A 17468-nucleotide genomic window follows, 5' to 3' on the forward strand; every position below is an offset into this window, starting at 1 on the left:
CTTGCAGGAAATATCAAAGTCATGGTGGACATGTTCCAAGTAAGGTTCTTTTTTTTAGTTTTAATCTGTTTTTGCTAGCAGGTTTGCTTAGACAGGATATACAGCTGCGCCTGACAGCAAGTCAGGTGTGAAGGAGGCATCTGTGCGCCTGCAATTTTAGAGAGATGACGTGTTGCTGAAGCCACTGATAAATGCAGACTGATCGAAGGAAATATTTTGATCTCAATAACTCATAAAGTGCAGGTTCCTGAGATGTTATGTGGGCCCATTTTGGGCGTCTGCGTCCGTACAGCAGTCAAAATATGAGTGAGAGACAGATACCAGAAGGCTGAGCACAGAAATTGAATGTAGTGGGGAATGAAGGGGTGAGGGAAATGTTATACAGTAATAAAGAAAAGTGAAGGGGGGAGGGAGAGGGTTAGGGCACAACACGGGTAAAGGCAGAGGCAGCGAGCGCCAGCGAGATAAACTGTGAATAAGACAGAGAATGAGGGACGAAGGGGGGGAGTCAACGAGACACATAAAGCAGCGCGAGCAGAGCGGGCAGATAATAACCATCGCTCACAGCACACACAATGACCATAACAATCCGCCTAGAAGGGGATTTATGGAGCTAATATAGGCGAGGAGGGAGGTAGACGAGGAGTGGGATAGAGGTGAAGAGCTCTGCTCGACAGTCTTCGTATCATCAGCACTGACAAACAACTGACACACACGTCGGATCAACAAGCCTGTCAACTATGCACATGTGATGCAGATAATTAAGACAGGAACGCTCTCTGTGCGTGACGGTCTCACGAAGGAGCGAAGTGGAATCGCACGTGCGCGCGCATGCTGTGTTCTTGGTAAACAAGGTGTCATCAAGGTAAAGAGATGATAGCAAAGAAAAATGACCACTTCATCCTTTGGCAAGTGGAGGAAGGCGTTTGAATGCTTTTCCATACATTAACTGAAGTGGCGAATGCGCATGGCCTCGCATACTGACACGCTTGTGACTGGGCACAGCCGGATATCAAAGCACGTCCTTTTGTTTCCGCCGTGTGTGTGAACACACATTCAACGCTAATTACTTCCACCATGGAGGTGACGGGAAGTTAGGAACGCATTTTAGTGACTTTCTCAGGAAATGACAACGGTCCAATGATTCCACAGGGACTTTGACCTTTGACCTCTCCCCAATATCGTAGGCCAAGGGCTTTTGATCATTAAGCAAAACGCTATCTTATGTAACCTCACATTTTTACAGCATATATCTATATACTATAAAAGGCATAAGCCACAATGTGTAGGGAAATCAGCTGTTTGTTAAAGTGTGTAGTTTCCAACAGCGCTACTCCAGCAGGGTTGTGGTGAAAGTACCCCGCTGCAGATTTAAATTGGCCCCCTCGTGTCCCGTCAGTGGTGACGTTTGCGTGCGTTTATCTTTTGAAGTGCACAGCACGACTCAGAAGGATCAAAAATTCTGCTTCATGACAACACACAGGCGTGATCAGTGACACAAGGAGAGATGTACATGCATCTTTCTTATAGAATCTCCTACTGCGTGTGTAGAGTGATCGCTTGTTCTCTGTAGAGGATTAATGCAAAAATTAAGTCGCAGAAGATTTTAAATTGGAAAAAAAAAGACTTTCCACCAAACAGTTGAACAATTTTACTTCAGAGGTCATACGAAAACATATGACTTGTGGATTTTGTTATTTGAATCCTTTGTGCTCATAGACAACCTATGTGACCTGTGCTTATCAATCAGAGTGACTGGCAGGACAGACCAGGCCTCCTCTGAGGAGTAAGCAGACGCTTGAGTCCCTGTGTGGCTGAGAGTGTCGAGTGAAGCAACAACGAAGGTCAGGGATTCTTCTGCAATATTTTTTTAATGTGCAGCTGCGACCAAACAACCTCTGAAAGGGCCTTGATGCATCTCTCAGGGCTCGTGCAATGTGGAGGTTTGTCAAGAGAGGCAAAGAATAAAATGGTGGGAATGCTAGCACTGAGGTCTGCAGAATGCTGCTGATTTTTACCTTCAGAATTACAGCTGAGGGTCAAGAACACAGTGTGGCTGATTAAACTCATTACATTCTTCATCTGAATGGGGGTGATTAAATGAAGAACACCATAAGAACACTGGTTTCGGCAACCTCCAGGAATACTATCAGTAGGTGTAGTAGTCAAAGTAGTAGATAATGACTCAGCACTAACCCTAGCCATAGCACTAGCCTAGCCTAGCCCAGACCAGACCAGACCAGACCAGACCTAACCCTAACCTAAACCCTTTTCTCTAGAAAGCAGGATTAGAGGTATGAATAATAAGCAAGATGATAGACCATGTAAGTTTACCCTTCAGTTAAATTAGAATTCATGCTGTTAAATTTAAACTCTTAATTGAGCACCCAGTACATCATCCACCATCTTTATCAGCACAGCCTTGAGTTGTCAGTCATTATAAGTCAGTCATTATCAATTATCATGACTTACAGTTTGTATCTCACATTATTATCAGTCACAAACTCATAAACTCACAGCAGTCTCCTTTAGTTACATAAATCATGAGCACAATAATTTTGTTTTCAGCCTTGTTCCGTTTTGGTTGATCAATAAAGTTATAATAATAAATAATAAAGTTATAATTGACAGAGACTTTATTTACCAAGAATAAATCACAGTGTCACCAGCGGAGGCGGAGAAGACTTACCGGACCGTGGCAGGTCAGAGAGTCGTCATCTGCAAGTTCGCACTGGCCATCGCATTCCACACAAACCGACTCGTTGGCATACTCTCGGATTTCCCTGAGTCGGAGAAAAGTCCGGAACGGGTGCAGAGAAGGGTTAAGACAGAGGGATGAAAGGAATTTAAGGGCAACATATCTGGGTAAAATAGACCAATAACATGACTCTTTTTGACTAGCACGGCTTTTGAGAGTGGCAATATTCACTTTAAACCAAAATGTTGCATCCAGGTGAAGCTAATCCTGAAACTCAGGTCAAAGGTCAAGTTCAATAAGAATTTGAAGATGAAATGCTAATAAGAGAGGAATAATTAAGACCAAATCCAGTTTATAACTCTGGTAAACTCAGATCATAAGAGGTCATTTGACTGGCAGCAAAGGGACATAAACCCACGTTGAGAGGATCCCAAAAGTCAGTACGATATTCAGTAACGCACAAAACCTCTGCTGCTGACGCGGTCCCAGCGTCCATCTTCTGAGTGGACACTGGGACCGCGTCCGCGTTGGAGGACAGTCGCTGCTGAGCATCTTGCGGCCAGTGGAAATTTTGCCTTTTTGTGTTTTTTGTGTTTTTTATTTTAAATCAATTGAATCGTGTGCCTTGTTATTCTGTTTCTGTGATCCTCTTAGAAAGCGGAACACCGGAGTGGCCTGGAAAAGTCATTAAATGTGACCCCGGTTGGGCTGAGTTGGCATTCCGCCTTTGTCGCTGCAGGACAAGAGGAGCGACTTTGGGCTCCCGCTTTCTGCTCTCTGATGGAAAACACAATGTTCATTCATAGCAGCAGAGGTGGGGGGGGGGAACATGGTCCCAGCGGGGTGTAAATCGAATTAGTATTAATTATGCTTCATCTGGCCTTCATAAAACCTTCCAGGAGGCAGGGGAGATGAGGCTTTGTCTGGCCGTGTGCTGGATAAAATAATAAATGCTGCAGGGTCGTTGAAGGATATCACTGACATTAATGAATTAAAGGCCTCAGCGTGGAGCTCCGCAGCTTTCTGCTGTCATGGAAAAATACAAATACTCTTACACGAAAGAGGACCCTTCATTTCATTAATCTCACATTATCTGCAACTGAAACACCTAAATCCACCTGCATTTCTAACTGGAACTGTTGAATTTCTGCCTCAACATCTTTTTGGCTCATATTTAACTCATGTTACCACTGTTAGAAACTGTGAAGCGCAGAGCAGTGTGAATATTTGATTTACTTATGAAATATGAGCATGTGCCAAAAAAGGGGGGTTTCCTGATGATGAAATCTGATAGAGTGAAGAGTGCGGAACTGAGGGAAAGTGGGGTTGGTGTGTGTGGGGGGGGTGTGAACGACCCCTGAAGCTCCGTATTCGGGTCATGCGGATCGTGCCGGCTGCCATTGTGGGTGGTGGATGTGGGTGGACGGACAGGTAGGCAGGGCGTGGCCCCGTGCGCAAGCATTGACTGTGACACGCAGTGACACGCCTAGCCCCCCTGCCCTGACAGCGACTTCTGGTTGTCGGCACAGCTCCAAATACGGCCGGCGGCACTATTTTAACTACAACCAAAATCTTTGCAGTTCTGGGGCTCAAAGTCAAAGAAGTGAAGGGAAACGTGAGCGAACGTCGTCCTGTCAGCTCCCACGAGGCGTCAGGCTGCCGTCGTCTTCACACAGCAGGTGGTTCCATTTACAACCAAAAGTTACCGCAGCATCTTAAATTGCTCTTCTCACCCCCTGGGCTCCTCGATGTTAATCGATGTTAATTAATAAAACTAACGAGGAGGGATAAGTTCTGATGGCGTTCGGTCACGTCACCGCGGTTCTGCTGCTGCCATTCATCAGCTGACGCTTTGTCCTTGTTTTGATCGCATTGTATTGCTGCCTCTCATTCCTGAAACCTGTCTGGAGGAATCCCGCAGGGCTTCTGTCAAGCACTTGATAAAGAAATCAGTTTGATCTGTTGCATTGCTAACCTTCATGGAGGAAAGTCTGATGATGCCAGAAAAATAACACTTTAGAAGATGTCTCAACAACTTCCTGCATGCTTTTCACTTGTGAAATATAGATCTTTTAATGCGGTTTGGACTTGATAATGGGAAAATAATGCCTTCAATCCTATTATTGCCTATTTTTCAGATCACATCTCTCATTCTCATGATCTTCTCATGTTGGTGCTGCATAAGCCCCTCAGTTTTAAATCTTCAGGATAACAAACGACACGTCTGACCAAGAGCATCTGCACATATGACGTATGTTTCTGTTCTGTTTCTCTTTCTGTTCTTCCCTCCTGCACTCCTTTCTTCCCTCTCCTAGCAGCACGAGGGTCTTCCTATATCAGCCTGGTCCTGCTCCAGGTTTTTTCCAGGTAAAGCCTGATTCTGTGGTTTGAGTGAACTCTAATTTTCTTGCTGATGACCTAAATGGCAGCAGTAGATCAGCACCTTCTGTCTGTGTCTGTCTTTGTGGCCAAGGTCAGAAGCATTTGAATATTTAAATTTTTTAAATTTTCTGGCTCGTCTCTCTTCAACAGAGGTTGGTCACACTGGCCCGACGCTTCTATCGCTCTTTGCAGAAAGACTCAGGAAAATAAATAAAAAAGTGTTGAAAAATGGCTAAAAACTTTATTCTCCAGCCACCCGTCAGCATGTCTGTGCGTGAAGTGCTCAGGCGGGACTCACCCCTCGTATAGATTGCACCCGTCCACGCACGTTCGTCCGCGGCTGAAGTATTTGCAGGAGAGGCACTGGTCGGGGCCCGGACCCCAGCACCCTGCGCCTGAACACAGCGGGTCACACACCATGCGCTTCTTGGCTGCCGTGAAACAGACGATGACAGAAGCACATGGCAAACGTTACATCCTACGTACACAACAGCCCCACGAAACCGACGGTGATGGTGCATTTGTGCTGGACTGTGGAGCGCCGTGGAGTCGGCGGAGGATGCACGCAGAGCTGCAACACATTCTGAAGGATTAGGCTAGTCCTAATCAGTCAGCCAGATTAGCGGCATCGTAATAATTGCCCACGATGAACTGGAAGATGACCTCGAACAAAACTCTCTCCTCCACAGCCCTGGGGCAACACGGGGCTTGTTGTGTTGGTTCTTTTCCATTAAAACATGTTTGATACAGTCTGGATCGGCCTTAGCAAAAGAAAGCTTGTCTGCTTTCGCTGTTTTTCATACAGCGACGTCAGGCGAAGGCCAGCCCACGGCCTCCGATACTTCTCTTCTATTCACACCTCCTCTTTTGCTCTCCTTCAACCCTCGGCTCTCCAAAGGTAGCAGCGATGTGAGCATTATAGAAACAAAGTGAGCAGAGCAGCACAGCCACAGAATGGCAGGTCCGCTTTTATTACCTCCATCTGCTTCAAACAACGCTCGAGCTTTTGTCTTTGAGTTTGAAAGACTGTTTTTCTTTTCATATGTGACACAGCAGCCATCCAAGTATGATCACAGGAGACAGAGTGCTGCTGTTTTCAGCCTCCCGGCCTCATCAGTAACACCCAGAGATCCGTGTGCTTGGAGAGAAGATGGATGTCTCTTTGATTATCAACCCCCCCCACCCCCAAAACAGTGAATTTTAGAAAACAAGGAACCAAATGGGATAAAAAAAAAGTTACAGATTCAAATTAACTAATGAAAAGTTAAGGTTAATGAAATGAAGAGAGGGGTGAAGCTGGAGCTCCCTGCTTCCCTTTCTTCATTATCAGAAGCAGAGTTGAATCAAAACAGGGAACCAACAAGACACCTTCGCTGACAGTTTTAATTCTCTTCTTGTTTGAATGAAACCGAAGGACCTGTGAGCAGCTGACATGCAATACCTGTGACTGTATGTGACTGAATTGAGCTGTATAAACCTCCGTTGAAACGCTCTTGCTCATTCAGCCATGCACGTTCTGGAGGGAGGCGCTTAATGAATCATTAAGGGGAAATTTTCCTTAAAATAAGATCCCCCCCCCCCCCCCCAAAAAAAAAAAGTGTGCACACATCTTTGTAATCTTCTCTAAATACTCCACGACAGAAGCTACAACCCTGACCGTCACCTAACCTCAACCCAAAAACCAGGCTTTTACTTTCAATCCTGACAAAGACCAAAGAAAGTTGACAAAATGTGACCACGTCCCAAAAATGTCCTCACTTTGCAGGCATCGCATTAAATGTGGTTCTCATCAGCAAACAAGCACACACACATAATTTATTTTACATCTATCTTTGTGAGGACTTTCATAGACATGATACATTCAACCCGACTAGCAACGACGTGTCTAACCCTATGTTCCTCAAATGTACTAAACAAGAAAAGAAATTGTCATTTTATTGCTCTTTGCTAAGTTCAGTTCTCATAGGTTACATATTTAATGAGTAATTCTCTCAAACAAAAGCTGTGCTTGCGTGTGTGTGTGTGTGTGTGTGTGTGTGTGTGTGTGTGTTTTCAAGGGAGAGGAACTGCCAGGAGAGAGAGCGCACGGAGAGTGAAAAGGGGTCAACTCAATAATGCAAATGCAGGCTCATTAACCAACATTACACATAAATGAATAATGTCTCAACCAACAAAAGCAGCAATAAAACGAAGGTTGTTCCAATTTTAGAAGATGCTTGTGTCGCCACTTTTTATTTGAGATTTTGCTCTTTAACTTGGTTCAATATTGGGAACACTGTTTTCTTCAGCATATTCCACGTTTGTCGACCCTAATCAAGGCTGAATAACGAGTCGGACCGAGTTCCCCTTTCACCACGGTCCCTGATTTCACAACACACGTAAACATCTCGCTCCTGGTTGAAGGGGGGGGGTCTGGAACTCACAACACTGCTCTGGGCTTTGGTTGTTGCGGATCAGCGCCTTCTGGTGGGCGGTACGGAACAGTCTGGTCCAGTTGATGGTGTTGTAGTAGCAGAGTTGGCTGTTGTCCGCAACGTGCACGTTACCGGCGCTGATCTCCCGTAGAGATTGGAGCTGCAGTGAGGAGATGCCCTGCTGTTTTAAAACCAGCAGGGAGATTCCACTGAGAGGGAGAGAGACAGAGAGAGACAGAGAGAGAGAGGGGGAGAACACAGGTGGAGGTGAGAGGAGGAGGAGCACGTGGAGACTAAAAGAGAGTGCAGAGAGCTCGACGGAGCATCTTCATGAAACTATTCTGTTTCATTTGTCTGCTTATTCTTTATTCTTGGTTCCGTCTTGTTCTCGTCTGGGGTAAAAAGGCGAGGGCTGGAAACATAACTGGACCCACCCTGAGCTGCTTGTCTCGCCCGCTGCCCCAACTCTGAGCCCTGACCTGACCCAGGTCGACCTGTAGCAGCAGTGGTCCGTGTCCTGGAGATAACTCCAGAGCCTGTATTACTGTCCTCCAGGACTGAACCTCCTCTCCACAACACCCGCCCAGTTCTGCCCACTCTTAAATATTCAGGCTTTATTCAAAAGGTGGGAAGAGTTCCGCCCTGTGGTACTGAAGGTCTGCCAGAGGGGGCGCTAGAGCCTGAAGGAACAGAGGTGAATATATACCTGTACAGTGTCCTCCCTCCAATGGTGGCCAAGTTGGAGAACACGCTTAGGTCCGTCATGTTGTCGGGCCAAGACTGGATGTTCAGGAAGCCTAAACAAGCACAGATGCAGAAAGACACCAGGTTAAATTCGCCGACCACCTGTACCTTACACTGAAATGGAGAAAGAGTGGTAGAAGGATGCCATCAGAGCGCCCGCAGGAAGGACGCTAACGTTTCACATATCAATATTAGTCCATGTCACACGCCTACGACTAGTGAATCATTTAAAGGACTAAATTAATAGCTGAGAGGGCGGCTGTGACTCATTTAGGGTTTTAATAATGGATTCCAAAATATGAAATATTTAGTAGTAAAGTGGCAAGGTGGCACAGTACCAGAGGACAAACAAAAGAGCTGGGAGAGGTTTAATAAAGGAAGACTAGAGGGGCAAATATGATTAGAGGCACTAAATGTCACATATTCCTTCAGCAGAGAACGCAGTAATGGTAATAAAACGATCCAAATGATGAAGTGAATGTGTTCCCTACGTTCTCTAAACAGTGATTAAGGGATCGCTTCATTTTTCACGGCTTGTTTTCTTACAGAAGAAAAGGTTTTTCGTAGTGTCAGAGCTTATGGAGAACACCTCCATCCAACGCTCGTAGACCACCCCTGTTGGCTTTTGCTCTTCTAGAACTCCAACATTCTTCTTCTTCTTCGTCTGCCCATTTTTGTTGCTACACAGTAGTAAAAACCAAAACAGCAAAGCCACCAGAATAGAAGTGGAGCAGCTGATGGAGGGAGTCCTGATATTGGAACATATCAAATTATGCTGTAATTCCTCTGAGAGAGGAGCTCTATCACATGTCATCAGGCAGCTAAAAGGGGAACCCACTCCTCTCCTTCCAGGAGCTTCACGGTGGAGACGCAGAGTTTCTTTGCATTAAGAGTGACTGCAAGCTCACCGTGGTGCTTAATTCTTTCCCCTCAGCAGGATCCATTGCTCCATTAACGCAAAGACGGCCTGAGAGTTGAACAATTTCCTCCCACTGGAGTTTAAACTGATGATCAGAGGATCCCCCGCTATTGCTTTGCTCTTTATTTAGCACTGGTCCTTCAACTGCTGCTTCCATCCTGGTTTTAATTTCTTCAATCACTTTGAGGCGTTATGGTTAGCCTTTATTTTCTAATCAGGCAACAGCGAATGGGACCTTTCACTTTCCTTAAACCACTATCTGATGTAGCCCTGGTCCAGCTGTTCTCTGGCTCCTCACCCGATGGAGAGCAGCAGGAGGGTGCTGAGAGGCTCCAGGTCCCAGCTCTGCTGAATCATTGATGTGGGAGCTAATTGTCTTAATGACAAAGCCTTCAGCGTGGCGGCACCTCGGAGCTCTAATGCGGAGCTCTTTTCTGGTGACTGGTGTGTTTCCTAATCACGGTAACGAACAAGCACCAGCTGAACACTTGTTGCATTAGACACGAACATGGAATCAAAACACAAGTCTGTTGACGATTTACAGTTCGTTAACAAGACAGGTAAACTCACTTTAAATTAATTCCATTTTATACTCTAAAGAACTGAGTTATTGTTACCACACTTGCACCATTTATACACGCACGGCTTAGAAAAGATACCTGAAACTTCCTGCTCTGAGGTGAGTGTGCTAATCAGTGTCCACCCCTGCATTATTGAATTTAATCATATCTCCATTTTCCCTCTTAGCACATGAAAGAATGAACCCAACTCTCCCCAATGTCACACAGATACCTTAAGCACGAGCTGACTTTTGAGCACAACGTGATAAAAAGCTACAGTTATCTTGGGTAAGTACCCAAAAAGAGAAAACCAAAATTTCCAACCTCTTTTTAGCAGTAAGAAGTCGCTCAAAACCGAAAATGAAAGGATCAAATATCAGCGACTCGTGATCTGCTGAGAGCCATGACGGTCACACGCCGACGCTCAAAGCAAATGACAAAGCGCGGTACTTAAGGAAGGCCGCGAGCTTACCAACAAAGGTTAAGAGTGCTTAAGTTATGCAAATGATATTCCAGGTCACAGCCCGCTTATGCTAAAGCCAGCGAGTTTACCCGCTATTTGGCTGGAACCAGAGGAAGGAAAGAAAGAAAGAAAAACTAAATGTCTGAGAGGAGAGCTGTCCTCCTGCACTGCTCATTTAAAGCCAGAGCGACGCTACGCTGACCCCTGGGTCACAGCAGCAGGTTGGCTCCCTCCTTTAGGAGTCACGTTCTCCTGACAGCTCCAGAGATGACAAGCCGAGCCGACACACATCCCTGACTACAGTGTGCTCGGCACCCGGTTTGTCACCTGCTCTCCAAACTGTCAGCAATAACCGAAAAAGCGAGAATTGGAGCCAGAGGAAGAGACACCTCGAAAGGATGAAATGTTTTTCTTCCGGACATACGTCCAATCAGATTGTTTTAAAAAAAATCTTAGATCATCAATATTTGCGTCTTATTTCAGAGGATGTGTCGGATTCTTTCATTCGGAAACGTCTGGGCTGGATATGTGACAGCCCCCGTGTAGCCCAGAACTAGCATAGCAAAGCTGAGCCGGAGGATTAGCGATGCACGGCGTACGTTCCGGATCTTCACTTTGTGATGCGTGACGGGAGAGCAGAGACTGCAGGACTCATGGATGGGGCCTCCCCACGGGGGAAAGATGGCGGAGAGTCAAAGGAGATTGAAACACTCATCTGATATTCATTCTATATGGCAGCAACCGTCCTTGTTGTGGACGGACCTGGGGCTGGTGGCGACGAACAGGGGGTCGACATGAATAGGATCGAGCGTAATAATGCTCTGTAGTGACGACGTTCATGTGACTCGCCTGTTATTTCCCGAACAGTCCGGAATATGTTGAGTTTTTCGGGGTCCAGTGCTTCGATGTTGTGATAGCTGTCTCTGTAAATGAGCAGAGGTGATGAAGGTTAACCAGCGCAAATATTCTGCTTTTTGTTATCATGGCAAACATACATTATTGCCTACAATGAGTGCACACACCCTTTGTGAGCTGATATAAACCATTATGACAGGAGGTTTTCACTTTAAACTCCAGTGGGTGAAATGATTAAATGGAGAAAGAAATGGAAATGTGAGCAGGAGGAGCAAGAAGAGTAGAGAACTGGAACAGGAGGAGAAAATACTGGAGAGAGCAGGAGGGTCACAGCAGCTGAAGGCTGGATGGGGGGGGTTATTCTATTATGCTCTTGGTCTTGTAGACCACATCCTTTAAACCTTATTTTTGGCATTAATATAAGAGGGAGTGATTTATCATCTAAAAGTACGGACAACCAAATATCCGGCTCTCACCCTTTGATCCCTGTGATGAGGAACACCAAGTTGCCATTGATTTTGGTGCAGTTGACAAACTTGTCGATGTTGCTGGAGTCCACCGTCTGGGCCGTCTGCAGGCTGGCTGTGCCGATCCCATCACACGCTGGAGTGCACGGCAAAACAGCACAACACACATCAAAGATACCTTCAAATAAGGAATGCCTGAACTGTGCAGGACTTCAGACAGACACGGAATCCACACCTTCTAAGTCACACTGTGAACTTCACCAGTGTTGGGGAAGCAGCAATAAAGCTTGTTTATCTTTAGAACCGACCTTTAGGGCAGATGTCAGTACAAGGGATGCAGATTTTAGTGCCGTTCTCCTCCACCTCCATCTTGTTGCTGGGGCACGCTCTCACGCAGGAGCTGTGATCCACCACGAAGTTATCTGAAACACAAACACGCTGTGAGGGCAGAAGTGCAGATGGCTACTGCTCATCACAGGGGAACACGCGGTACCACCGACGCGCCGCATTGGCAGTTAAAAGTCATTGATGGACATGTTTTCCATGGCAGATGCTCTCTTAACGCAAGCAGAGACAAAGAGAACAATTCATGTCAGGAGTTCGCCTTTTAAGAAGGGCGGTTGGATGAGGTGGTGCTTACGGAGGGTCGGCGTGGTACCAAAACAATAGGCTTCATAAGGATGGGGGCAGGGGGGGTTCCAGAGTGATCGGTAAACAAAAGAGCATCGTCTGCAAACAGTGATACGTGGCCTCCATCTGTCATCAACGCACTGTCTTGGCTGTTCTTCAAAGGCTGTGACTTAGTGAGAGGACAAGCTGGTCTATTGGGTTCATTTAATGTCACGTAAAGGAAGAAAAGAACTTTGTAGACATGAAAACATCGAAAATATAAAGACGTCAATGCGTCCCCTCAGACTTACGTGGACATTTCTTGACGCAGAAAGCTCCATAGGTGTATTTGGTCCTGACGTTGTGTTCCAGTTGGAAGGTGATGGAGTTGTAGAAGAATGGCTGTGGACACTGGGTCACACACGCCCCGCTGTCATTGAAGTTGGTACAGGCCTGCAGACAAAGGTGGAGCAAAGAATCTTCTCTCAAAAGCTCAAGCTAGCATTACCTTTGCTAACCCACATCAAGAATTTAGATGGGGTGTTTTCTTCGTTTGCTGTAACCAATGAATGAAGAAAATGAGAATTACACTGCAAGAAAATGTATAAATAGAAGAGGAAAAAAGGGGAAAAGACTTGACATTAGTGTCAGGTTGTGTTGTAAAGTGTATGTTTAGTTCACAAGTAAAAAAGGTCACCTAGAAAGAACTGTGGACCCATTTATGAAACAGTTGAAAATGAGAAAAGGAAGTGAACTTTCTAGAGAAGCAAAGCTAATGAGCAGGAGCCCTAAAGTCAGCGCACAAATTACAAGCATGGAAACATGTTTAACATTTTGAGGGATGAAAATGGAGTGAAAAGTCGCTCAGGATTGCAAAGATGTGAGTGTGGGTGCCGGAGTCTGACAAGTGCACTCATGACAGAGAGAAATGGGAATTATTGTAAATGTCATTTAATGATATTTCCCATACAATGACATTTCAGCACCAAAAGGTGATCCGAGAAGGAGACTGCAACGAGGAGACTGTCGTAGTCTGAATGAAAGGGTGAGTTGGAATTTCAAATAAAAGAAAATGAAGCTTTTCGTGTGATGAACATCTGCTTTCCTGGCTGTGACGTTTGATTTTCTTGAATTTGAGGGTTGAGGTACTGAAAGTGGTAGCAGATCTGATTAAGGCTGCGCCTGGGTTGGTTAGGCAGCACAAATGAGTAGGAAAATGTGTGTGTGTGTGTGTGTGTTTGCTTACAAAGCAGTCTGTGTCCTTTGGTCCGTAGCAGCCACCTGCACACTCTCGATGACAGCAGTCGCTAATGTAGGGTCCGAAGCACCGGCCGTCGCACTGCTCAGCACACACCGTCTTGGTTACTGTCAGGCAACAGATGCAGGACATGTGATGCAGGACACCTTAGATCAGTGTAAAGTGCCTTAAGAATATATTCACTCCTCTCAGGACACGAGAAAAGACAGGATTCTGCTCTATCTCACGAAGGGAAAACGGCTGGTTACACGTATTCTTGTTCTCCTCGCGCTCGTCCACGTGTGCCGAGTGAGTTCGGCTAAAGCTAAAGCATCTCTGTCAGCCTCCAGCTATCATCAGTCATGGTTCCAAAGCTGCTCCTGACAGAGACACGGTGACTGCCACCACGGCGGCGAACCTCGGTCCGCTCAGGCACACAGGTTGCCTGCACGCCTTGCATCCTGACAGATGTCACATATATACTGTGTAAAAATGCACACAGCCCACAACACACGACACGTGGATGAAGACAGCGTCTGATATGGTGCCACGAGTTGGCAGCTGAGGCAGGGGACACCTATGGAAAAGCTCCTGCGGAAAAGTTTGAATGAAATGACTGTGGGGGTGTGAAAAATGCAAAGACTATCTGGAGGAGGAGGAATCTGCATCTGTGTTTAGGCAAAATGTGACGTATTTTAAGTGTATTTACTGTAAATGAGAGATTTGCAGTTGTATTTACCTCACAGCTTAATTCCGTTATTGATAAATTTAGTTGTGCGAGCTGGATTAGCGCTGTTTATTTGTCTGGTTTTTGTAGGGTATTACGAGGACACTGTTGATGATTCTGGAAAATAGAGCTCTGGGTGATTTCGTCGACTATCCTACGTCTTTAGACAGGAACTTGGTTAACCAACAATAATTATTTCCCATTTTTTCCCCTTCTTTCCACATTTAGAAATAGTAGCAAGTAGTTCGCTGCAAAACAATCAATTACAAAAAGAGCCAAGGATTATATTCCTGACCTCTGGTTAAGGTTAGCAAAAATCAATCCCTCTGTCTGACTGTAAATCCACACCACAGCTACTATTTAATTTGTGCTCTTTCCCTTTTTCCAGCAGCGATAAGACACTATCACAGTGATGAATACACAGCGCAGACATGCTGAAATACACAGTCCACACACACACATTTCATTCTGCGCTCCAACATACCATCAGCGGCATTCTGTTAATGGTTCCTGGGGTAAATGAAACAGCCTACTTTACTCAAAAGACACTTTGTCAAACAAATGACCTTGCCAGGAGAGTGACGCAATGGTGTTGATAAATTTGGCTTTAAAATTCCACTTTAAGAAAAAAGTGAAACAACAGAGCGGTAATGACAAATACAAAGGAAATCCATCTCATAAAATATGCCTGGAAGCATCCATTTGAACAGGTCGCGGACAGCAGCATCAGTCACGCCCCCCATCCCCCCCTCGCCTGCCTTCTTCCCATATATGTGAACTAACATCAGTTCTCAGCGAGAAAGATGAAACTTCCCCCAACCCACTGCACACCGGGCCAGATTTATCTGATTTTCCTTTTGACTTTTTGGTTTATTAGTAGAATATTTTATTGGGTTTGGACTCTGCAGCCCAGGCATTTATATTAGAGATCCACTCTGGAGCCCTGGTGCCGTCATCATGTGGATTTACTGCCCACTGTCAAACTTATCAGGATTCCAGCACACAAAATAGCTGATTATTGGATGTTTTAGCTGAGTTTATTACATATTTGGGCTGGTCCCTGACCCACACATGAGGAAATTCTATCCCCTTATCTCCCATAACTGCCAGTGATGATTTTTTGGATGTTTCCCTGGTTCTTAAGAAGATAAATTCACTAGTTTCATCCTCAGATTCAGTCCACACTGTGGGGTATTTCAGCTAGGGTGTATTTTGAGAAGTGTGCACCACTTTTTGTATTAAAAGTCCGAAACGCTGCTGCAGACTCTTAGCTCTCCTTATCTCCAGGCGAGCTAATTGCTTTTCAGTGTTTTCCACCCTCATATAAACCCAACATAACTCAAAGAAAAACAAGTTAAATGACACTGCTCCACGGCAGCAGTGGTGATCTGTGGAGAAGTAATTATCAGCAGAGCGCAGTACCCGCCTATTATCTGTCAGTTCATTTTACAGCATACTTGGCAATCAACTGTCGCTGGACTCTTAGAAACTCTGGACTGAAGTTTTCCGTGGTTCTCGGTGCGATCAGGAAGTAAGCTGACCTTACATGTTATCAGTGGCGCTAGCGAGGAGACGCACTTCCTGGAAATACCACCAATTCATTTCCAGCTCACGAAAAAGTGACTGAATGATAGAGATCAAACAGAAGTGGCCTTGGCCCAGCTGGGTCTGAACTACTGCAGGGGACAGGACCATTTCCTCCCCTCGGGAAAAGCGCCACTGAGAAGGCAGAAACCTTGGGCGGATTCCTGGGAGGAAGCAAGGGAAACAGGGAGGAAAATAGGAGAGGAAGCTCTCACTGTCTGGTTTTGTTGTGATTTTATCTGGAATTGAACCATATATTAGTAGAAGGACTGTGTAGACCCCTGCAGCCATGGACGCTCATGCAAATAATCCCCCTCAACAATTATCTATTAAAATGTGAGAAAAAAATTCTGTTTATTTGTGACATTTGGATCATTTTGTGCATTTTAGGGGGGTTTGTGATTCAAAAACCAGATTTGTGACATCTGCGTGTGATGAAGATAGCCACATAGAGGGTGATAGCGGCTAAACGGAGACAGACAGAGGAGGCTAGGGCTTATCAGCGCTATAGTCTGTGACGTGTCGTTAACAGGCCCTGGTCAAACAGTTCATTCCTCATTATCTTAATGAGATCGCCACCGCAGAACAAATACGTTGAGACATGCCGAGGATGGAAGGCACAGATGAAGTGGTCTCCACACAGGAAGATAGAGGGAGAGGGGGGAAGTGATGGAGGGGAACAACTGATGGCCACAGGGGGAGGAAGTGATAAAAGGAAAAACTGATCAAGAGAGAGACGGAGGAAGTGTTGGACGGAGAGGGAGGAAGTGATGGAGGGAAGAACTGATGGAGAGAGGGAGGAAGTGAAGGAGGGAAGAACTGATGGAGAGAGGGAGGAAGTGAAGGAGGAAGAGGAAGGAAGCGATTGAGGGAGGAAGTGAAGGACAGATAGGGAGGAAGTTAAGGAGGGAGGAAGTGAAGGACAGATAAGGAGGAAGGAATTGAGGGAGGAAGTGAAGGAGTGAGGAAGTTAAGGAGGGAGAGGAAGGAAGCAATTGAGGGAGGAAGTAAAGGAGGGAGGAAGTGAAGGATGGATAGGGAGGAAGTGAAGGAATAAGGAAGTGATGGAGGGAGGAAGTGAAGGAGGTAGAAGAAGGAAGCAATTGAGGGAGGAAGTAAAGGAGGGAAGAAGTGAAGGATGGATAGGGAAGAAGTGGAGGAGGGAGGAGGTGAAGGAGGGATAGGAAGGAAGGGATGGAGGGAGGAAGTGATTTTTAACAGTCTGTAACAGTCAAGCTTGTCTCTGTCTCATGTCTTAACGGGATAGTCTGCTGGTCCAGTAGCATCACGGACAGGGACAGGAAGAGGATGGACAGACTGGTAAGGAGGGCCAGCTCTGTCCTGGGATGTCCCCTGGACTCAGTGGAGGTGGTGGGAAATGGGAGGATGATGGCTAAGCTGTCATCCATGTTGAACAACACGTCCCACCCCCTACAGGACACCCTGACAGCACTGGGCAGCTCCTTCAGTGAGCGGCTGCTCCACCCTCGCTGTGTGAAGGAGAGGTATCGCAGATCTTTCCTGCCGGCTGCTGTCAGACTGCACAATAAACAGAACACCCGCTAACACAATCTGAATATTATATATTCTGATATGTATATTGTATTCACCCTCTGTACTATGTACAGGTACACAGAGGCCGAGTATCCATTTATCTGGATTATTGTAAATATAAATCCTCTTTGTATATTCCGAATCCTGTTCTATTTGATTTTATCTTATTTTTCTCTGAGTGCTCTTGTTGCTGTTGTTGCACTGTAAATTTCCCCGTGTGGGACAATAAAGGATCTGAATCTGAATACTTCAGCT

General features: G+C 45.7%; 1 protein-coding gene across 3 annotated transcripts in view; it reads right to left on the bottom strand.

The window, feature by feature from the left end:
* The window catches only part of LOC130524037 (receptor tyrosine-protein kinase erbB-4-like), a 173900-nt gene that overhangs the window by 35161 nt on the left and 121271 nt on the right, over nt 1-17468 (bottom strand). For all 3 annotated transcript variants that reach the window (XM_057029746.1, XM_057029737.1, XM_057029755.1), the window contains 9 exons: nt 13358-13476; nt 12423-12564; nt 11811-11924; nt 11512-11638; nt 11030-11103; nt 8201-8291; nt 7504-7703; nt 5379-5511; nt 2690-2783 (listed from right to left, as the gene is read on the bottom strand). In XM_057029746.1, the coding sequence (XP_056885726.1) occupies nt 2690-2783; nt 5379-5511; nt 7504-7703; nt 8201-8291; nt 11030-11103; nt 11512-11638; nt 11811-11924; nt 12423-12564; nt 13358-13476 (1094 nt within the window). The remainder of the gene's footprint in view (nt 1-2689; nt 2784-5378; nt 5512-7503; nt 7704-8200; nt 8292-11029; nt 11104-11511; nt 11639-11810; nt 11925-12422; nt 12565-13357; nt 13477-17468) is intronic.

This window comes from Takifugu flavidus, chromosome 1 (genome assembly GCF_003711565.1).
Source record: "Takifugu flavidus isolate HTHZ2018 chromosome 1, ASM371156v2, whole genome shotgun sequence".
Classification (NCBI taxonomy): domain Eukaryota; kingdom Metazoa; phylum Chordata; class Actinopteri; order Tetraodontiformes; family Tetraodontidae; genus Takifugu; species Takifugu flavidus.